The sequence below is a fragment of the Anomaloglossus baeobatrachus genome, chromosome 5 (assembly GCF_048569485.1).
Source record: "Anomaloglossus baeobatrachus isolate aAnoBae1 chromosome 5, aAnoBae1.hap1, whole genome shotgun sequence".
Classification (NCBI taxonomy): domain Eukaryota; kingdom Metazoa; phylum Chordata; class Amphibia; order Anura; family Aromobatidae; genus Anomaloglossus; species Anomaloglossus baeobatrachus.
Genome location: NC_134357.1, coordinates 350,936,975 through 350,960,483, shown reverse-complemented (window position 1 = coordinate 350,960,483; position 23,509 = coordinate 350,936,975). Strand labels below are relative to the sequence as shown.

Here is a 23,509-nt window from a genome sequence, read left to right as displayed (position 1 = left end):
CTCCTCATGACCCCGCAGTAATGTAAGGTGCCGCTCCTCATGACCCCGCAGTAATGTAAGGTGCCGCTCCTCATGACCCCGCAGTAATGTAAGGTGCCGCTCCTCATGACCCCGCAGTAATGTAAGGTGCCGCTCATGACCCCGCAGCAATGTAAGGTGCCGCTCCTCATGACCCCGCAGTAATGTAAGGTGCCGCTCATGACCCCGCAGTAATGTAAGGTGCCGCTCCTCATGACCCCGCAGTAATGTAAGGTGCCGCTCATGACCCCGCAGCAATGTAAGGTGCCGCTCCTCATGACCCCGCAGTAATGTAAGGTGCCGCTCCTCATGACCCCGCAGTAATGTAAGGTGCCGCTCCTCATGACCCCGCAGTAATGTAAGGTGCCGCTCATGACCCCGCAGTAATGTAAGGTGCCGCTCCTCATGACCCCGCAGTAATGTAAGGTGCCGCTCCTCATGACCCCGCAGTAATGTAAGGTGCCGCTCATGACCCCGCAGTAATGTAAGGTGCCGCTCCTCATGACCCCGCAGCAATGTAAGATGCCGCTCCTCATGACCCCGCAGCAATGTAAGGTGCCGCTCCTCATGACCCCGCAGTAATGTAAGGTGCCGCTCCTCATGACCCCGCAGTAATGTAAGGTGCCGCTCCTCATGACCCCGCAGTAATGTAAGGTGCCGCTCATGACCCCGCAGTAATGTAAGGTGCCGCTCCTCATGACCCCGCAGCAATGTAAGATGCCGCTCCTCATGACCCCGCAGCAATGTAAGGTGCCTCTCCTCATGACCCCGCAGTAATGTAAGGTGCCGCTCCTCATGACCCCGCAGTAATGTAAGGTGCCGCTCCTCATGACCCCGCAGTAATGTAAGGTGCCGCTCCTCATGACCCCGCAGTAATGTAAGGTGTCGCTCCTCATGACCCCGCAGTAATGTAAGGTGCCGCTCATGACCCCGCAGCAATGTAAGGTGCCGCTCCTCATGACCCCGCAGTAATGTAAGGTGCCGCTCATGACCCCGCAGTAATGTAAGGTGCCGCTCCTCATGACCCCGCAGTAATGTAAGGTGCCGCTCATGACCCCGCAGCAATGTAAGGTGCCGCTCCTCATGACCCCGCAGTAATGTAAGGTGCCGCTCCTCATGACCCCGCAGTAATGTAAGGTGCCGCTCCTCATGACCCCGCAGTAATGTAAGGTGCCGCTCATGACCCCGCAGTAATGTAAGGTGCCGCTCCTCATGACCCCGCAGCAATGTAAGGTGCCGCTCCTCATGACCCCGCAGTAATGTAAGGTGCCGCTCCTCATGACCCCGCAGTAATGTAAGGTGCCGCTCCTCATGACCCCGCAGTAATGTAAGGTGCCGCTCATGACCCCGCAGTAATGTAAGGTGCCGCTCCTCATGACCCCGCAGTAATGTAAGGTGCCGCTCCTCATGACCCCGCAGTAATGTAAGGTGCCGCTCCTCATGACCCCGCAGTAATGTAAGGTGCCGCTCATGACCCCGCAGCAATGTAAGGTGCCGCTCCTCATGACCCCGCAGTAATGTAAGGTGCCGCTCATGACCCCGCAGTAATGTAAGGTGCCGCTCCTCATGACCCCGCAGTAATGTAAGGTGCCGCTCCTCATGACCCCGCAGCAATGTAAGATGCCGCTCCTCATGACCCCGCAGTAATGTAAGGTGCCGCTCCTCATGACCCCGCAGTAATGTAAGGTGCCGCTCCTCATGACCCCGCAGTAATGTAAGGTGCCGCTCATGACCCCGCAGTAATGTAAGGTGCCGCTCCTCATGACCCCGCAGCAATGTAAGGTGCCGCTCCTCATGACCCCGCAGTAATGTAAGGTGTCGCTCCTCATGACCCCGCAGTAATGTAAGGTGCCGCTCCTCATGACCCCGCAGTAATGTAAGGTGCCGCTCCTCATGACCCCCGCAGTAATGTAAGGTGCCGCTCCTCATGACCCCGCAGTAATGTAAGGTGCCGCTCCTCATGACCCCGCAGTAATGTAAGGTGCCGCTCATGACCCCGCAGCAATGTAAGGTGCCGCTCCTCATGACCCCGCAGTAATGTAAGGTGCCGCTCATGACCCCGCAGTAATGTAAGGTGCCGCTCCTCATGACCCCGCAGTAATGTAAGGTGCCGCTCCTCATGACCCCGCAGCAATGTAAGATGCCGCTCCTCATGACCCCGCAGTAATGTAAGGTGCCGCTCCTCATGACCCCGCAGTAATGTAAGGTGCCGCTCCTCATGACCCCGCAGTAATGTAAGGTGCCGCTCATGACCCCGCAGTAATGTAAGGTGCCGCTCCTCATGACCCCGCAGCAATGTAAGGTGCCGCTCCTCATGACCCCGCAGTAATGTAAGGTGTCGCTCCTCATGACCCCGCAGTAATGTAAGGTGCCGCTCCTCATGACCCCGCAGTAATGTAAGGTGCCGCTCATGACCCCGCAGTAATGTAAGGTGCCGCTCCTCATGACCCCGCAGCAATGTAAGATGCCGCTCCTCATGACCCCGCAGCAATGTAAGGTGCCGCTCCTCATGACCCCGCAGTAATGTAAGGTGCCGCTCCTCATGACCCCGCAGTAATGTAAGGTGCCGCTCCTCATGACCCCGCAGTAATGTAAGGTGCCGCTCCTCATGACCCCGCAGTAATGTAAGGTGCCGCTCCTCATGACCCCGCAGTAATGTAAGGTGCCGCTCCTCATGACCCCGCAGTAATGTAAGGTGCCGCTCATGACCCCGCAGCAATGTAAGGTGCCGCTCCTCATGACCCCGCAGTAATGTAAGGTGCCGCTCATGACCCCGCAGTAATGTAAGGTGCCGCTCCTCATGACCCCGCAGTAATGTAAGGTGCCGCTCCTCATGACCCCGCAGCAATGTAAGATGCCGCTCCTCATGACCCCGCAGTAATGTAAGGTGCCGCTCCTCATGACCCCGCAGTAATGTAAGGTGCCGCTCCTCATGACCCCGCAGTAATGTAAGGTGCCGCTCATGACCCCGCAGTAATGTAAGGTGCCGCTCCTCATGACCCCGCAGCAATGTAAGGTGCCGCTCCTCATGACCCCGCAGTAATGTAAGGTGTCGCTCCTCATGACCCCGCAGTAATGTAAGGTGCCGCTCCTCATGACCCCGCAGTAATGTAAGGTGCCGCTCATGACCCCGCAGTAATGTAAGGTGCCGCTCCTCATGACCCCGCAGCAATGTAAGATGCCGCTCCTCATGACCCCGCAGCAATGTAAGGTGCCGCTCCTCATGACCCCGCAGTAATGTAAGGTGCCGCTCCTCATGACCCCGCAGTAATGTAAGGTGCCGCTCCTCATGACCCCGCAGTAATGTAAGGTGCCGCTCCTCATGACCCCGCAGTAATGTAAGGTGCCGCTCCTCATGACCCCGCAGTAATGTAAGGTGCCGCTCATGACCCCGCAGCAATGTAAGGTGCCGCTCCTCATGACCCCGCAGTAATGTAAGGTGCCGCTCATGACCCCGCAGTAATGTAAGGTGCCGCTCCTCATGACCCCGCAGTAATGTAAGGTGCCGCTCATGACCCCGCAGCAATGTAAGGTGCCGCTCCTCATGACCCCGCAGTAATGTAAGGTGCCGCTCCTCATGACCCCGCAGTAATGTAAGGTGCCGCTCATGACCCCGCAGTAATGTAAGGTGCCGCTCCTCATGACCCCGCAGCAATGTAAGGTGCCGCTCCTCATGACCCCGCAGTAATGTAAGGTGCCGCTCCTCATGACCCCGCAGTAATGTAAGGTGCCGCTCCTCATGACCCCGCAGTAATGTAAGGTGCCGCTCATGACCCCGCAGTAATGTAAGGTGCCGCTCCTCATGACCCCGCAGTAATGTAAGGTGCCGCTCCTCATGACCCCGCAGTAATGTAAGGTGCCGCTCCTCATGACCCCGCAGTAATGTAAGGTGCCGCTCATGACCCCGCAGCAATGTAAGGTGCCGCTCCTCATGACCCCGCAGTAATGTAAGGTGCCGCTCCTCATGACCCCGCAGTAATGTAAGGTGCCGCTCCTCATGACCCCGCAGTAATGTAAGGTGCCGCTCATGACCCCGCAGTAATGTAAGGTGCCGCTCCTCATGACCCCGCAGCAATGTAAGGTGCCGCTCCTCATGACCCCGCAGTAATGTAAGGTGCCGCTCCTCATGACCCCGCAGTAATGTAAGGTGCCGCTCCTCATGACCCCGCAGTAATGTAAGGTGCCGCTCATGACCCCGCAGTAATGTAAGGTGCCGCTCCTCATGACCCCGCAGTAATGTAAGGTGCCGCTCCTCATGACCCCGCAGTAATGTAAGGTGCCGCTCATGACCCCGCAGCAATGTAAGGTGCCGCTCCTCATGACCCCGCAGTAATGTAAGGTGCCGCTCATGACCCCGCAGTAATGTAAGGTGCCGCTCCTCATGACCCCGCAGTAATGTAAGGTGCCGCTCCTCATGACCCCGCAGCAATGTAAGATGCCGCTCCTCATGACCCCGCAGTAATGTAAGGTGCCGCTCCTCATGACCCCGCAGTAATGTAAGGTGCCGCTCCTCATGACCCCGCAGTAATGTAAGGTGCCGCTCCTCATGACCCCGCAGTAATGTAAGGTGCCGCTCCTCATGACCCCGCAGTAATGTAAGGTGCCGCTCATGACCCCGCAGTAATGTAAGGTGCCGCTCCTCATGACCCCGCAGCAATGTAAGGTGCCGCTCCTCATGACCCCGCAGTAATGTAAGGTGCCGCTCCTCATGACCCCGCAGTAATGTAAGGTGCCGCTCCTCATGACCCCGCAGTAATGTAAGGTGCCGCTCATGACCCCGCAGTAATGTAAGGTGCCGCTCCTCATGACCCCGCAGTAATGTAAGGTGCCGCTCCTCATGACCCCGCAGTAATGTAAGGTGCCGCTCATGACCCCGCAGCAATGTAAGGTGCCGCTCCTCATGACCCCGCAGTAATGTAAGGTGCCGCTCATGACCCCGCAGTAATGTAAGGTGCCGCTCCTCATGACCCCGCAGTAATGTAAGGTGCCGCTCCTCATGACCCCGCAGCAATGTAAGATGCCGCTCCTCATGACCCCGCAGTAATGTAAGGTGCCGCTCCTCATGACCCCGCAGTAATGTAAGGTGCCGCTCCTCATGACCCCGCAGTAATGTAAGGTGCCGCTCCTCATGACCCCGCAGTAATGTAAGGTGCCGCTCCTCATGACCCCGCAGTAATGTAAGGTGCCGCTCCTCATGACCCCGCAGTAATGTAAGGTGCCGCTCATGACCCCGCAGTAATGTAAGGTGCCGCTCCTCATGACCCCGCAGTAATGTAAGGTGCCGCTCCTCATGACCCCGCAGCAATGTAAGATGCCGCTCCTCATGACCCCGCAGTAATGTAAGGTGCCGCTCCTCATGACCCCGCAGTAATGTAAGGTGCCGCTCCTCATGACCCCGCAGTAATGTAAGGTGCCGCTCCTCATGACCCCGCAGTAATGTAAGGTGCCGCTCCTCATGACCCCGCAGTAATGTAAGGTGCCGCTCATGACCCCGCAGTAATGTAAGGTGCCGCTCCTCATGACCCCGCAGCAATGTAAGGTGCCGCTCCTCATGACCCCGCAGTAATGTAAGGTGCCGCTCCTCATGACCCCGCAGTAATGTAAGGTGCCGCTCCTCATGACCCCGCAGTAATGTAAGGTGCCGCTCATGACCCCGCAGTAATGTAAGGTGCCGCTCCTCATGACCCCGCAGTAATGTAAGGTGCCGCTCCTCATGACCCCGCAGTAATGTAAGGTGCCGCTCATGACCCCGCAGCAATGTAAGGTGCCGCTCCTCATGACCCCGCAGTAATGTAAGGTGCCGCTCATGACCCCGCAGTAATGTAAGGTGCCGCTCCTCATGACCCCGCAGTAATGTAAGGTGCCGCTCCTCATGACCCCGCAGCAATGTAAGATGCCGCTCCTCATGACCCCGCAGTAATGTAAGGTGCCGCTCCTCATGACCCCGCAGTAATGTAAGGTGCCGCTCCTCATGACCCCGCAGTAATGTAAGGTGCCGCTCCTCATGACCCCGCAGTAATGTAAGGTGCCGCTCCTCATGACCCCGCAGTAATGTAAGGTGCCGCTCCTCATGACCCCGCAGTAATGTAAGGTGCCGCTCATGACCCCGCAGCAATGTAAGGTGCCGCTCCTCATGACCCCGCAGTAATGTAAGGTGCCGCTCCTCATGACCCCGCAGTAATGTAAGGTGCCGCTCCTCATGACCCCGCAGTAATGTAAGGTGCCGCTCCTCATGACCCCGCAGTAATGTAAGGTGCCGCTCATGACCCCGCAGTAATGTAAGGTGCCGCTCCTCATGACCCCGCAGTAATGTAAGGTGCCGCTCCTCATGACCCCGCAGTAATGTAAGGTGCCGCTCATGACCCCGCAGCAATGTAAGGTGCCGCTCCTCATGACCCCGCAGTAATGTAAGGTGCCGCTCATGACCCCGCAGTAATGTAAGGTGCCGCTCCTCATGACCCCGCAGTAATGTAAGGTGCCGCTCCTCATGACCCCGCAGCAATGTAAGATGCCGCTCCTCATGACCCCGCAGTAATGTAAGGTGCCGCTCCTCATGACCCCGCAGTAATGTAAGGTGCCGCTCCTCATGACCCCGCAGTAATGTAAGGTGCCGCTCCTCATGACCCCGCAGTAATGTAAGGTGCCGCTCCTCATGACCCCGCAGTAATGTAAGGTGCCGCTCCTCATGACCCCGCAGTAATGTAAGGTGCCGCTCATGACCCCGCAGTAATGTAAGGTGCCGCTCCTCATGACCCCGCAGTAATGTAAGGTGCCGCTCCTCATGACCCCGCAGCAATGTAAGATGCCGCTCCTCATGACCCCGCAGTAATGTAAGGTGCCGCTCCTCATGACCCCGCAGTAATGTAAGGTGCCGCTCCTCATGACCCCGCAGTAATGTAAGGTGCCGCTCCTCATGACCCCGCAGTAATGTAAGGTGCCGCTCCTCATGACCCCGCAGTAATGTAAGGTGCCGCTCATGACCCCGCAGTAATGTAAGGTGCCGCTCCTCATGACCCCGCAGCAATGTAAGGTGCCGCTCCTCATGACCCCGCAGTAATGTAAGGTGCCGCTCCTCATGACCCCGCAGTAATGTAAGGTGCCGCTCCTCATGACCCCGCAGTAATGTAAGGTGCCGCTCATGACCCCGCAGTAATGTAAGGTGCCGCTCCTCATGACCCCGCAGTAATGTAAGGTGCCGCTCCTCATGACCCCGCAGTAATGTAAGGTGCCGCTCATGACCCCGCAGCAATGTAAGGTGCCGCTCCTCATGACCCCGCAGTAATGTAAGGTGCCGCTCATGACCCCGCAGTAATGTAAGGTGCCGCTCCTCATGACCCCGCAGTAATGTAAGGTGCCGCTCCTCATGACCCCGCAGCAATGTAAGATGCCGCTCCTCATGACCCCGCAGTAATGTAAGGTGCCGCTCCTCATGACCCCGCAGTAATGTAAGGTGCCGCTCCTCATGACCCCGCAGTAATGTAAGGTGCCGCTCCTCATGACCCCGCAGTAATGTAAGGTGCCGCTCCTCATGACCCCGCAGTAATGTAAGGTGCCGCTCCTCATGACCCCGCAGTAATGTAAGGTGCCGCTCATGACCCCGCAGTAATGTAAGGTGCCGCTCCTCATGACCCCGCAGTAATGTAAGGTGCCGCTCCTCATGACCCCGCAGTAATGTAAGGTGCCGCTCATGACCCCGCAGCAATGTAAGGTGCCGCTCCTCATGACCCCGCAGTAATGTAAGGTGCCGCTCATGACCCCGCAGTAATGTAAGGTGCCGCTCCTCATGACCCCGCAGTAATGTAAGGTGCCGCTCCTCATGACCCCGCAGCAATGTAAGATGCCGCTCCTCATGACCCCGCAGTAATGTAAGGTGCCGCTCCTCATGACCCCGCAGTAATGTAAGGTGCCGCTCCTCATGACCCCGCAGTAATGTAAGGTGCCGCTCCTCATGACTCCGCAGTAATGTAAGGTGCCGCTCATGACCCCGCAGTAATGTAAGGTGCCGCTCCTCATGACCCCGCAGTAATGTAAGGTGCCGCTCATGACCCTGCAGTAATGTAAGGTGCCGCTCCTCATGACCCCGCAGTAATGTAAGGTGCCGCTCGTCATGACCCCGCAGTAATGTAAGGTGCCGCTCATGACCCTGCAGTAATGTAAGGTGCCGCTCCTCATGACCCCGCAGTAATGTAAGGTGCCGCTCGTCATGACCCCGCAGTAATGTAAGGTGAGGCTCCTCATGACCCCGCAGTAATGTAAGGTGCCGCTCCTCATGACCCCGCAGTAATGTAAGGTGCCGCTCCTCATGACCCCGCAGTAATGTAAGGTGAGGCTCCTCATGACCCCGCAGTAATGGAAGGTGCCGCTCCTCATGACCCCGCAGTAATGTAAGGTGCCGCTCATGACCCTGCAGTAATGTAAGGTGCCGCTCCTCATGACCCCGCAGTAATGTAAGGTGCCGCTCATGACCCTGCAGTAATGTAAGGTGCCGCTCCTCATGACCCCGCAGTAATGTAAGGTGCTGCTCCTCATGACCCTGCAGTAATGTAAGGTGCCGCTCCTCATGACCCCGCAGTAATGTAAGGTGAGGCTCCTCATGACCCCGCAGTAATGGAAGGTGCCGCTCCTCATGACCCCGCAGTAATGAAAGACGCCATCCTCCTGCGCGATAATGTAATAAGGCGCCCCAGTGGCCGCCGGCCGCCTCTCCTCATACATGCTGAGTGGCCGTGGTACTCCCGCCATCGGCGCTGAGAGCAGGGCGGGCTCTCTTGGCATGACGTCACTCGCCGGCTTCCTCTCGCAGCCCTCGGCCCCTGGTTCTCCACTGTCTCCAGTCCTCACAGCTGCCCCACACCATCCAGAATGAGCTGCATAAAGCGCGGTCGCTACGGGGCCTCCCCAGGGCAAGAGGACGACTGTGTCACCCCCAAGAAACCGGCGAGGAATCCGTGTGCGGAGGCGAGCGAGGACTACGAGGGCTGGGATGTGGACGACGTGTGCCTGTTTCTGGTGAAGCAGGGGCATGGAGAGCTGCAGGACACATTCAGAGGTACGGGTGCCGGCTATACAGCCCGGGCAGCTGCCAGAGAATGCTGGGAGTTGTAGTAGGACGTGACCGGAGGGCTCACGGCGCACTATGGGAGCGCTGTAACCAGATCTACCAACGCTGCAGGCTGTGCTGTGCCCGCTGTATGGGGAAGGGGCACTGACACACGGGCAATATTACACCTGTGTGCCGGGGATTGTCGGATAAAACTGACCGATCACAGAGCAGCGCTCGTCCGATCTAGTCCCATAGACAGTACACGGGGCATCTACACGCCGTACAGCGCTGCCCCCGATCATCACATTACTCCAGTTGTCATTTACAGTGCTGAACGCTGACTGCACAGTCTTCACCCTACCCTTCACCCTGAACGCTGGCGGCTCACTGGAAGAATAAAGTTCTACTTCTCCCTGGAGCTGCAGCCATACAGTAGTGTAACACTTAAAGGGAAGCTGTGAAGTTCAGTATGAACACAGAACCATAAGCAGTTCTGGGTGCATATTAGTAATCTTTGCCTAGGGCTACTTTCACACAGCAGTTTTTTCCCATCAGGCACGATCCGGCGAAAAAACTGATGCAATGGACCCGGCGAAAAAACGGATCCAAAGCATCAGTTTTTTTTCCATACGTTCCTTCTGTTTCTTCACGGATCCATTGTGATACTGAGCATGCTCAGTTAAAAAACGGATCAGTCTTTGGATTCCGTCATATGCCAGATGATGACGGATCAGGCGCCCATAGGTTTCCATTATACATCATACCGGATCCGGCATGGTCTGTTTTTTTGCCGGAGACAAAAAACGTTCCATGCTGCGTCCTTTCCGGCAGCCGGACGAAGAATTTCGCCGCATGCAACGCAAGGCCATCCGGCACAATCCAGCGCTAATATAAGTCAATGGGGGCTAAAACTGATCTGGCGCCGGGTCCATTTTATCCGCATTTTGCCGGATTGTGCCTCACGGCAAAAAACAGATATGTGAAAGCATCCTAACCGTTCCTGTACACTAGCATAAAGGGATCTTTAGCAAAAGTATTTCTCAAGATCTTTTATCCTATACATTAATGCGCACTGGGACTAGTCCCCTGCGCGTTGCTTCCTTTGCAAGTTGGCCCCATTAGCATGCCCCTGTCGGCATACTATCATGCTAATGATTACGCAGCGTCAAAGGATGATCTCCCTCACCTCTCCGCTGTCATTGCTGCTTGATGCTGGATTTCGGCTCAGTGCACATGACCCCGGCGTTTGGGTCATGCGCACTATGAAGTCGGGTATACCAGGGCTGTGGAGTCGGAGTCGGAGCTCATTTTGGTGGAGTCGGAGTCGGTATAAAATGCACCGACTCCGACTCCTAAAATATATAATAAATTGGGGACAGTAGTGCAATGCAGAATGTGCTGAATATTTTACTAAATAATATTTAGTATAATGCTTATATTTAAGTGAAAAATTTATTGTAGTACAATGTGAACATCAGACATTTAATCACTTTTATGATACAATAATCAAGATATATAGATAGAACATAAAATATATTTATTGGAATACAACTGTAAACACAAAAAACTAATAAATTGTAAATATGTAATACATATATATTCACTACATATATATCTTGTGTGTGTGTGTGTGTGTGTGTGTGTGTGTGTATATATATATATATATATATATATATATATATATATACATACACACACACACACACACACACACACACACACACACACACACACACACACAAGATATATATGTAATCTACTGTATATTACATAGTGTATTACATATTTACAATTTATTAGTTTTTTGTGTTCTAAAGTTGTATTCCAATAAATATATTTTATGTTCTATCCAAATATCTTGATTATTGTATCATAAAAATTATTAAATGTATGATATTCACATACACATGTTCATGTATTACAATACATTTTTCACCTAACTATAAGCAATATATGTAGGAGCCGGAGTCGGTGCAAGAGAAATTGAGGAGTCGGAGTCGAAGGTTTGGCTTACCGACTCCACAGCCCTGGGGTATACGCATCCTGGCTTCAAACTGAAGTAGTGCGCATGACCCAAACTCATGCGCACTGAGCCAAAATCCAGCATCAGATGGCGATGGCAGCGGAGAGGTGAGTGAGGGCATCCTGTGATGCTACACATTCATTAGCATGATAGCACGTCCACAGGGGTGTACAAACATGCTAATGAGCTGACTAGCCAGGGGAGATAACACCCAGGGGACTAGTCCCCTCGCTCATTAGCATACGATAAAAGATCTTTAGAAATACTGTTTCTAAAGAAATCTTTATCTATGCCAGTGTATACAGGGACAGTTAGGCAGGGATTAGCAATATGCACCCAGAACTGCTCGTGGTTATAGGTGCATATTGCACCTGACAGGTTCCCTTTAACATGCAGATTAACCCTATATCTGCAGGGTAATTGCATTGCAGCTATGACAGGTTATGTGCTGGTGCCTTTAAAGGGAACCTGTCAGGTGCAATATGGACCCAGAACCACGAGCAGGTCTAGGTGCATATTTCTAATCCCTGTCTAAGTGTCCCAGCATCTAGTAACATACATAAAGAGATCTTTAGAAAAAGTATTTCTAAAGATCCTCTATGATATGCTAATAAGCGCAGGGACTAGTCACAAGGGCATTAGTTCCCCCAACTAGTACGCCCTCTTAGCATGAAGCGGGTGATGTCATCCATTTCGTCGAGCAAAATCTCGCTGCTGCGCAGAGAACTCACTGGTTCGTGCAGGCGCACCTATGTTTTTGGCTCTGCCTGAAATAGGGCAGAGCAAAGTGTGCCTGTGCGAGCTGGGAATATGGCTGTGCAGGTGCGAGATTTTGTCCACTTAAGTGGATGGCGCCCTAAGCGTCATCCACATCAATCAGACAAGAGGACAGTGAAAGGAGGGACAGGAGGTGCAGATTAGGACGCCCATCGGATTGGACAATTTACATACACGGTGGGTGATTTTTATAAAGGTATGTGTGGGGTCTACAGGGGGTAACGTTCACCTTTAATAAAATGCAGCACAGGTGCTGTTTAAGGTGCTAATTTTAGTTTAGAAGGCCAAAATCTGGTGACAGGTTCCCTTTAATTGATTTTATAGTTTGATAGATTAGGCGTTTCTGAACTCGGCGATACCAAATATGTGGTGGTGGTTGTTTTTTTTTGGGTTTTTTTTGTGTTTTCCATTAGGGCTAAAGGGGGCAATTTCAACATTTTTCTTTTTCAAAATTTGTTTTTTTTATCTATTTTTTAATAGGCTTTTTAGGTGACTTTATGTCTGTACGATGTGATCGCTTCTGCTGATCTGAGCGCTACTTCAGCATTTCTGCTGTTCAGAGAGATGTTGATCTACTGTGAATGTCTGCACTCATAGGAAGTAAGTTATGACAACAGGTGTCATCAGCTGACCCCGCGCTGTCATGACATCCCATTGGCTGCCCGTGATAGCGTCACTGGGCCACCGACTGCAGCGGAGAACAGTGCGATCTCTGCCGAAGCGCGTTAAATTGTGCTGTTAAAGTTTGGCCTCGCTTGTTAACTGCACTTTAGCTGATCAGATCGACCTACATGTGAGGGGAAAGATGTGAGTCCACATCAAAGGGAGGGAGGTGACCTTTGACATACAGTTAGGTCCAGAAATATTTGGACAGTGACACAAGTTTTGTTATTTTAGCTGTTTACAAAAACATGTTCAGAAATACAATTATATATATAATATGGGCTGAAAGTGCACACTCCCAGCTGCAATATGAGAGTTTTCACATTCAAATCGGAGAAAGGGTTTAGGAATCATAGCTCTGTAATGCATAGCCTCCTCTTTTTCAAGGGACCAAAAGTAATTGGACAAGGGACTCTAAGGGCTGCAATTAACTCTGAAGGCGTCTCCGTCGTTAACCTGTAATCAATGAAGTAGTTAAAAGGTCTGGGGTTGATTACAGGTGTGTGGTTTTGCATTTGGAAGCTGTTGCTGTGACCAGACAACATGCGGTCTAAGGAACTCTCAATTGAGGTGAAGCAGAACATCCTGAGACTGAAAAAAAAGAAAATAAATCCATCAGAGAGATAGCAGACATGCTTGGAGTAGCAAAATCAACAGTCGGGTACATTCTGAGAAAAAAGGAATTGACTGGTGAGCTTGGGAACTCAAAAAGGCCTGGGCGTCCACAGATGACAACAGTGGTGGATGATCGCCGCATACTTTCTTTGGTGAAGAAGAACCCGTTCACAACATCAACTGAAGTCCAGAACACTCTCAGTGAAGTAGGTGTATCTGTCTCTAAGTCAACAGTAAAGAGAAGACTCCATGAAAGTAAATACAAAGGGTTCACATCTAGATGCAAACCATTCATCAATTCCAAAAATAGACAGGCCAGAGTTAAATTTGCTGAAAAACACCTCATGAAGCCAGCTCAGTTCTGGAAAAGTATTCTATGGACAGATGAGACAAAGATCAACCTGTACCAGAATGATGGGAAGAAAAAAGTTTGGAGAAGAAAGAGAACGGCACATGATCCAAGGCACCCCACATCCTCTGTAAAACATGGTGGAGGCAACGTGATGGCATGGGCATGCATGGCTTTCAATGGCACTGGGTCACTTGTGTTTATTGATGACATAACAGCAGACAAGAGTAGCCGGATGAATTCTGAAGTGTACCGGGATATACTTTCAGCCCAGATTCAGCCAAATGCCGCAAAGTTGATCAGATGGCGCTTCATAGTACAGATGGACAATGACCCTAAGCATACAGCCAAAGCTACCCAGGAGTTCATGAGTGCAAAAAAGTGGAACATTCTGCAATGGCCAAGTCAATCACCAGATCTTAACCCAATTGAGCATGCATTTCACTTGCTCAAATCCAGACTTAAGACGGAAAGACCCACAAACAAGCAAGACCTGAAGGCTGCGGCTGTAAAGGCCTGGCAAAGCATTAAGAAGGAGGAAACCCAATGTTTGGTGATGTCCATGGGTTCCAGACTTAAGGCAGTGATTGCCTCCAAAGGATTCGCAACAAAATATTGAAAATAAAAATATTTTGTTTGGGTTTGGTTTATTTGTCCAATTACTTTTGACCTCCTAAAATGTGGAGTGTTTGTAAAGAAATGTGTACAATTCCTACAATTTCTATCAGATATTTTTGTTCAAACCTTCAAACTAAACGTTACAATCTGCACTTGAATTCTGTTGTAGAGGTTTCATTTCAAATCCAATGTGGTGGCATGCAGAGCCCAACTCGCGAAAATTGTGTCACTGTCCAAATATTTCTGGACCTAACGGTACATATACGCTCTAGGTTAATAGTGGGGGGGGGGAAACAAACCCAGAATATGGTGGTTAAAAAAAAATCTCTTTAAAAACATTGGGGAAAACCATCAATGACAAAACTGTTGGCTGAGGAAATGATTGAAGTCAACACAAGATGGTTCAGAAAAACAAATTCCAGAGCTTTTTGAAGATTCTTGAAAACCTCGTTCGGCTGAGTTTAGAAGACGTCATGGGCATATGCCCTTACACAGATTACCGCAAATGTTAGAAGGCTAGGTCTTTACTCAGATGACCTCCTTCTCAATCGCCACATTCCCCCTATAAAATACTGTCCTATAACCTTTTGGTTCCAGAGATGATGGCAGTGGTATTCTGGGGCTCGCATAACATTATTACACGTGAACCCTGCAGAGAATCGGCAGGTGTAAGGCTATGTGCCCACGCTGCGGATTTTCCGAAAATCTGCAGCAGCGGCACTTCCAAGCCATTTCAATGGCATTTTGGAAATTCTGTGTCCATGCTGCGGATTTTTCCGCGGCGGATTTGCCGCGGATTTTGATCCGGAAAAATCTGCAGCATGTCAATTATTGTTGCGGATTTTGGGTATAGAATGGGGGGAAAAAAAAATCCGCGGCAAATTCCCGGTAATCCGCGGCAAAAATAAGGTGCGAAAGTCGCGGATTTTCATGCAGAAAAATCCGCAGGTACATTCTACCGTGGACACATAGCCTTATACTATTTCTTCTAACAAAACTGATGCCCAAAAAAAAGTGAGCAATGCTCTGACTGTCCCCAAATGCCACTTACGTCTGAAGGAAGTGAGATGCAAGATACCACTGATCGGCTGCAGGGCTTACGAGGTACAACTTCACACAAGCCTCAGAGACCTGACGTCCCGGGAATGGCGCCGTCATTGAAGGGGAGTATAGGTTGTTGTTTTATAAGATGGAATATGACAATTGAGAAGGGGTCTGATTAGTAGATAACCCCCTTTATTAAGAAATTACGGTATTTGCAGCCAAAAAATGTTCAAATTTATTTAGCTTGCAAAAACAAAAAATAACCTACCTACACTGATGAAAAAATAATGCTGTGACATAAAACACATTTTCATACTAAATTATACTTTATTATTTTGTAAAATATATTGAAATGGAGAGTACAAACTTAACATCAAATACTATTCTCCTCCATAAATAACTTGTGTGCCATTTTAAACAATTTGCCACGATGCGAGAGAAATTAGGAAAAAACACAAATGTGAGCATAATTCTTCATAATATGTTCAATTTCTGATCTGTTCTCATCCGTTTCTGTATTTCACATGATAACCTTTGTCCCAATCGTGTATTCTTGCTCAATCCTATCGGCAGCAGCTGAATCGAGGTAAACAGGCTAGGTTTAGCAATGTATTTTGAGGAAGACGTTTTTTGGCATTGCAGCATACGCTTTATTTGAACATAAACAAATAAGTAGATATAATGGACAGCTCTGGTGAAAAATGTGTAACAAGTAGTAATGGACAGACCCACAGATGCCTGGGATTGTTGGGTCCAACCTCGTTTAAAACAAAAAAAACCAACCCAACAAATCGGGCCCAGAATTAATCTCGGATATTTGGCCAGACGCCGTCCCCCCTTAAGTCTATGGGCACCCAAATCAAGCACTTTTAAAATGGTGGTAGAAGGGAATAGGGGAAATGGGAGCAAGCGTGTTATATGCATTTCTCGCGTGGGTGTAACACTATTTACAGGGCTGCACATTAACCTCATACATATGCACTGCTTTCCCTACCCACTGGCAATCCCGGCATCTGTGTTTGGTTGCAGTCATAGCATGCCCCCAACCTGTGTGACAGCGTGTCTGACTGTTACCAATCACAGATGTTGTGTATGTTCCTATCGTGGTGTAATAATAAATACCGTATTTTTCGTACTATAATACGCACCGGACCATAAGACGCACCCTGTTTTAGAGGATGAAAATAGGAAAATAACATTTTAAGCAAAAAATGTGGTCATGACACACTGTTATGGGGCGAGGATCTGCTGCTGACACAGTCTTGGGGGTAATGTCCCCAAATTCTCTACTAAGGTACCCCATCTTGGTTCCTAATAATGGTTCATAATGATCCTCCTGCCTGGTATATAATCCCCATTCTTGTGTGTGTGTGTGTGTGTGTGTGTGTGTGTATGTATGTCCCTCATCTTGTTATAGCCCCTATCCTGCTACATAGTGCCATCCTGGTATATGCCCCCTTCCTGGTATATGCCCCCATCCTTCTATATACCCCATCTTGGTTTATGGCCTGCATCCTGTGGCACACAAAAAAAATAAAATAAACGCTTATACTCCCCTTTCCACACTCCAGCAGCATCGCTCGTTCTCCGGTCAGTGCCAGCAGCAGCGCTGCTGACCTGTGTGGAGCCGTCACCGTTCCCTGTAGCATTGCGATGTCCTCCTGTCTGCCGACCCGCTGATGTGTGTAGAGAGCGGTGAGCACAGCGATTATGTCATCGCTGTGCACACCGCTAGCTCCAAACACAGCAGCGGCCGGCAGACAGGAGGACATCGTGATGCTGCATTCAACAGTGACGGGTGAGTATATCATAGTTATTCACTGCGCCCCGCGCTGATTATGATGATGCGCGGGGAGCAGTGAATACAGCCGCACATGATCACTCCAGCCTGTAGTGGCCAGGGGTGATCATGCGGGCCGGCTCTTTACTATGCACGCATCCCCCACCCATCATCCCGCCCACCTGTCGGCGCTGGCTTCAGTGCTGAGAGATCATGGGCGGGAGGATGCATGCATATGAAATGAGCAGCTTCATGTGGTCATGGCAAGCGCTGTTACAGCCTGCTCATGCCGCCGATGACCCGCTCCACTGCAGCACCCTCATTCCCCGCAGCTATGCCCTACATTCAGACTAGAAGCCCCCCCCCCCCCACTTTCCCCCAACATTTGTGGGGGGAAAAAATTGCGTCTTATAGTCCCAAAAATACTGTTAAAATAAAGATATATATATATATATATATATAGATATAATTGTTGTGTGTAGTTACCAAGGGCGCTGTACATGTTCTGGGTGTGACGGGGGGGGTGAGAGCGGTGTTGTATGTGTGTTGCGTTGTTTGTGGAGCGCTGTGTGTCTGTAGCGTGTTGTGTGTGTGTGTGTGGTGTGTTTTGGGGGGAGGTATGTTTTGTGCAATGTGTGTGTTGTGCAGTATGTGCATATATTTGTGTGTGCCGCGGTGTTTGTGTGTTGGGTGTCTGTGTAGGGCAGTTGTTTGTGGTTTGTAAACCATAGAAAAAACCCTTATTAAAAAATCACTTTTAATTAATTTAGATTAAAATAGATATCCCAAATTGAAAAAAAGACACACACACATATAAACACATGGAAAAGTGCTGCAGTGCAGAATGGGAGTGGTCAACACCCTACCACTTCTCCCTACCTAGCCTGCGGAGGTCGGCACCCTAGATCACGTAATGGCGCCCCCGCTCGGACGTCGGCTCACCCTCCTCTCCCTCCACTAGATTATAAGTGCAGCTAGTCTGGGAGTATAGGAGTGCTCAAACAGGGTTATTCTGCACTGTCACAAATTGATAACACAAAATGCAAAAATTTAAATGTCAGGGATAAGACCTGTTTTTCAATTGGCACATATGTGAGTATGACTCTGCAGAAATAGGGTGTAGTATCAGACAACGGACTCTATCATATGAGGACAACGTGCCATGGTTCAAGCATAATTCAGAGGGGTTTTATGCACATATGTTAGCTTTAAGATGTAAACATTCCACTCAATAGCAGCATAAAAGTGAACATATATTAAAGTGCTGTGCATGTAGCAGCCAAAAAACAGGAGGGGGCTCTCTCAGGCCCTGCATCAATGTGCTCCCACCAGTGTCAGGTTATATCACACTGGTAACAACCAATGGCTCCTCAAACAATATATATATAACTAGAAGGTGGCCCGATTCTACGCATCGGGTATTCTAGAATTTACGTATTGTGTAGTTCATGTATGATTTTTGTTTATATATATATATATATATATATATATATATATATATATATATAGATAGATAGATAGATAGATAGATAGATAGATGTTGTGTGTAGTTACCAAGTGTTTGTGTAGGGCGCTGTACATGTTCTGGGTGTTGTCTGGGTGTGACGGGGGGTGAGAGCGGTGTTGTATGTGTGTTGCGTTGTTTGTGGAGCGCTGTGTGTCTGTAGCGTTGTGTGTGTGTTGCGCGGTTTGTGTGGGTGTGGTGTGTTTTGGGGGGAGGTATGTTTTGTGCAATGTGTGTGTTCTGCGTATATTTGTGTGTGCCGCGGTGTTTGTGTGTTGGGTGTTGTGTGTGTGCAGCGTTGTCTGTGTAGGGCAGTTGTTTGTGGTTCCCAGTGTGTGTGGTGTGTTGTGCAGTGCGCGCGTGTGTGTGTGTGTGTGTGCATCAGCCTCTCTTCTCTCAGCCTACCTCTCCCAGCCTCCCTCCTCCCAGCCTCCCTCAGCATCAGCTTCCCTCTCCCAGCCTCCCTAAGCATCAGCCTCCCCCAGCATCAGCCTCTCTCCTTCCAGCCTCCCCCAGCATCAGCCTCTCTCCTTCTAGCCTCCGACAGCATCAGCCTCCCTCTCCCAGCCTTCCCCAGGATCAGCGTCTCTCCTCCCAGCCTCCATCCTCCCAGCCTTCCCCAGCATCAGCTTTCCCCTCCCAGCCTCCCTCAGCATCAGCCTTCCCCAGCATCAGCCTCTCTCCTCCCAGCCTCAGCCTCTCTCCTTCCAGCCTCTCCCAGCATCAGCCTCTCTCCTTCCAGCCTCCCTCAGCATCAGCCTCCTCTTCCCAGCCTTCCTCAGGATCAGCCTCTCTCCTCCCAGCCTCCTTCTTCCCAGCCTCATCCTCCCAGCCTCCTTCAGCATCAGCCTTCCGCTCCCAGTCTCCCCCAGCATCAGCCTCCCCAAGCATCAGCCTCCACCAGCATCAGCCTCTCTCCTTCCAGCCTCCCCCAGCATCAGCCTCTCTCCTTCCAGCATCAGCCTCTCTCCTTCCAGCCTCCCCCAGCATCAGCCTCTCTCCTTCCAGCCTCCCCCAGCATCAGCCTCTCTCCTTCCAGCCTCCCTCAGCATCAGCCTCCCGTTCCCAGCCTTCCCCAGGATCAGCAACTCTCCTCCCAGCCTCCTTCCTCCCAGCCTCCCTCAGCATCAGCCTTCCCCTCCCAGTCTCCCCCAGCATCAGCCTCCCCAAGCATCAGCCTCCACCAGCATTAGCCTCTCTCCTTCCAGCCTCCTTCTTCCCAGCCTCATCCTCCCAGCCTCCCTCAGCATCAGCCTTCCGCTCCCAGTCTCCCCCAGCATCAGCCTCCCCAAGCATCAGCCTCCACCAGCATCAGCCTCTCTCCTTCCAGCCTCCCCCAGCATCAGCCTCTCTCCTTCCAGCCTCCCTCAGCATCAGCCTCCCGTTCCCAGCCTTCCCCAGGATCAGCCTCTCTCCTCCCAGCCTCCTTCCTCCCAGCCTCCCTCAGCATCAGCCTCCCTCAGCATCAGCCTCCCCCAGCATCAGCCTCCCCAAGCATCAGCCTCCCCAAGCATCAGCCTCCCCCAGCATCAGCCTCCCCAAGCATCAGCCTCCACCAGCATTAGCCTCTCTCCTTCCAGCCTCCCCCAGCATCAGCCTCCCCAAGCATCAGCCTCCACCAGCATCAGCCTCCCTCGTCCCAGCCTCCCCCTCCCCCTCCCAGCCTCCCCCAGCATCAGCCTCTCTCCTCCCACCCTTCCCCATGATCAGCCTCTCTGCTCCCAGCCTCCTCCAGCACGCCGTGCTCCTCTGCCGACACTCACACACCCGATCGCATCCACTCACACACACCCGATCGCATCCACTCACACACACCCGATCGCATCCACTCACACACAAAGACACACACACTGACGATATTGCACATACGCGCTGATACTCACAACATCCTGGGATATCACATGCTTCTGGCCATGTGATCCCCCGGCAGGTCCTGGAAGCTCACAACAGCACAGTATCGCCGCCGAGAAGCAAGCAATATCCCAGGATGCTGTGAGTATGTGGATGCGATGTGATGTGTGAGGTGTGTGTAAGTGTGATCTGATTTGTGTGTGTATGTGTGTGTGTGCTGTTATGTGTGTGTATGTTCCGCAGCTGCAGGACCTTGATGTGTGGATGCGATGTGATGTGTGTGTGTGAGGTGTGTGTGTGAGAGTGAGTGTGAGCCGGTGTACACTGGTAACTATGATACACATCGGGTAACTAAGGGACCTTAGTTACCCGATGTGTATAATGGTTACCAGCTTTCACGGCCTCCGTCAAGATCCCAGCATCGCAAGGTAATGTCTGGCGCTGCCGGGATCCTGACGGAGCCGGTGTAGAAGCAAGCGATATCCCAGCATGTTGTGATGTGTGAGGTGTGTGTGAGAGTGAGTGTGAGAGTGAGTGTGATCTGATGTGTGTGTGTGTGTGTGTGTACTCACCTGGGAATCGGAGCTCCGTGTCAGTTGGGCCAGAGCGAGCGTGCATTGCGTGAGGGGGGCGGGGCCTGCAGAGAGCCGGGGCGAGAGGCCAATCCGTGTGGGGGGGCGGGGCCATGGCGAGCCCAGCGGCCAATCAGCTTTGTGTCACCGTAAGGACATGTCACGGTGACACAATTTTAGAGCATGACAGACAGACAGACAGAATAAGGCAATTATATATATAGATAATCCTCAGAGGCAACCTCGTAATGATAGCAGCATAAATAATGAATTTCACATGGATCAAATACTCCACTAACACCCAATCACTGTAGGTAAAAGTAACAATAATATAGTCATGTACTTAGCTTATTGCGCAGACTTGGACAAATCGCCAGACAAACGTATACTTAAGTGTAATCACTGGACGCCTATATATGTACAGGCTTGATACAGGAACCGCTTATTCTGCTCGACGCGTTTCCCCCACTGCCCCTCTCTGAGAGGCGGGGATTAGGACCGAGGCAGGGCGGCAGACTGTGGCCAGCTGCACATACCCCACTGTGGGAGCTCCTGAGGAACCCTGGCGGGACTAGATGCCAGGGGGGAACGCGTCGAGCAGAATAAGCGGTTCCTGTATCAAGCCTGTACATATATAGGCGTCCAGTGATTACACTTAAGTATACGTTTGTCTGGCGATTGGTCCAAGTCTGCGCAATAAGCTAAGTACATGACTATATTATTGTTACTTTTACCTACAGTGATTGGGTGTTAGTGGAGTATTTGATCCATGTGAAATTCATTATTTATGCTGCTATCATTACGGGGTTGCCTCTGAGGATTATTATATATATATTGTTTGAGGAGCCATTGGTTGTTACCAGTGTGATATAACCTGACACTGGTGGGAGCACATTGATGCAGGGCCTGAGAGAGCCCCCTCCTGTTTTTTGGCTGCTACATGCACAGCACTTTAATATATGTTCACTTTTATGCTGCTATTGAGTGGAATGTTTACATCTTAAAGCTAACATATGTGCATAAAACCCCTCTGAATTATGCTTGAACCATGGCACGTTGTCCTCATATGATAGAGTCCGTTGTCTGATACTACACCCTATTTCTGCAGAGTCATACTCACATATGTGCCAATTGAAAAACAGGTCTTATCCCTGACATTTAAATTTTTCCATTTTGTGTTATCAATTTGTGACAGTGCAGAATAACCCTGTTTGAGCACTCCTATACTCCCAGACTAGCTGCACTTATAATCTAGTGGAGGGAGAGGAGGGTGAGCCGACGTCCGAGCGGGGGCGCCATTACGTGATCTAGGGTGCCGACCTCCGCAGGCTAGGTAGGGAGAAGTGGTAGGGTGTTGACCACTCCCATTCTGCACTGCAGCACTTTTCCATGTGTTTATATGTATATATATATGTGTGTGTATGTCTTTTTTTTTCAATTTGGGATATCTATTTTAATCTAAATTAATTAAAAGTGATTTTTTTAATAAGGGTTTTTTCTACGGTTTACAGGTTATGATCACTTAAATAATTATTTATGACTGTTTTTTCTTTCCAGTTGTTTGTGGTTCCCAATATGTGTGTGTGGTGTGTTGTGCAGTGCGCGCGCGTGTGTGTGTGTGTGTGTGTGTGTTGGGGGGAGGTGTGCACTTCCCATCGTGCTCCATCCCCCATGCAGCACACTCCCCATCGTGCTCCATGCAGCGCATTCCCCATCGTGCTCCATCCCCCATGCAGCGCACCCCCCATCGTGCTCCATCTCCCATGCTGCGCACTCCCAAACGTGCTCCATCCGCCATGCTGCGCACTCCCAAACGTGCTCCATCCGCCATGCTGCGCACTCCCAAACGTGCCCCATCCGCCATACTCCGCACTCCCAAACGTGCCCCATCCGCCATACTCCGCACTCCCCATCGTGCTCCATCCCCCATGCTGCACCAGCATCAGCCTCTCTGCCCGCAGCATCAGCCTCTCTGCCCGCAGCATCAGCCTCTCTGCCCGCAGCATCAGCCTCTCTGCCCGCAGCATCAGCCTCTCTGCCCGCAGCATCAGCCTCTCTGCCCGCAGCATCAGCCTCTCTGCCCGCAGCATCAGCCTCTCTGCCCGCAGCATCAGCCTCTCTGCCCGCAGCATCAGCCTCTCTGCCCGCAGCATCAGCCTCTCTGCCCGCAGCATCAGCCTCTCTGCCCGCAGCATCAGCCTCTCTGCCCGCAGCATCAGCCTCTCTGCCCGCAGCATCAGCCTCTCTGCCCGCAGCATCAGCCTCTCTGCCCGCAGCATCAGCCTCTCTGCCCGCAGCATCAGCCTCTCTGCCCGCAGCATCAGCCTCTCTGCCCGCAGCATCAGCCTCTCTGCCCGCAGCATCAGCCTCTCTTCTCTCATCCTCCCCATCCCAGCCTTCCCCAGGATCAGCCTCTCTCCTCCCAGCCTCCTTCAGCACGCCGTGCTCCTCTGCCGACACTCACAGATCCGATCGCATACACTCAAACACTCACACCCGATCGCATACTCACACACACCCGATCGCATACACTCACGCACACACACATTGACGATATTGCACATACGCGCTCACACTCACAACATCCGGAGATACCACATGCTTCTGGCCATGTGATCCTCCGGCAGGTCCTGGAAGCTCACAGCACAGTAT

General features: G+C 51.5%; 1 protein-coding gene across 1 annotated transcript in view; it reads left to right on the top strand.

Moving 5' to 3' along the window:
- The first annotated feature begins 8,808 nt into the window (after positions 1-8,808).
- SAMHD1 (SAM and HD domain containing deoxynucleoside triphosphate triphosphohydrolase 1) overlaps positions 8,809-23,509 on the top strand; it is a 124,629-nt gene continuing 109,928 nt past the window's right edge. The window contains exon 1 of the mRNA XM_075349910.1: positions 8,809-9,067. Within this exon, the coding sequence (XP_075206025.1) occupies positions 8,881-9,067 (187 nt within the window). The 5' untranslated portion in view covers positions 8,809-8,880. The remainder of the gene's footprint in view (positions 9,068-23,509) is intronic.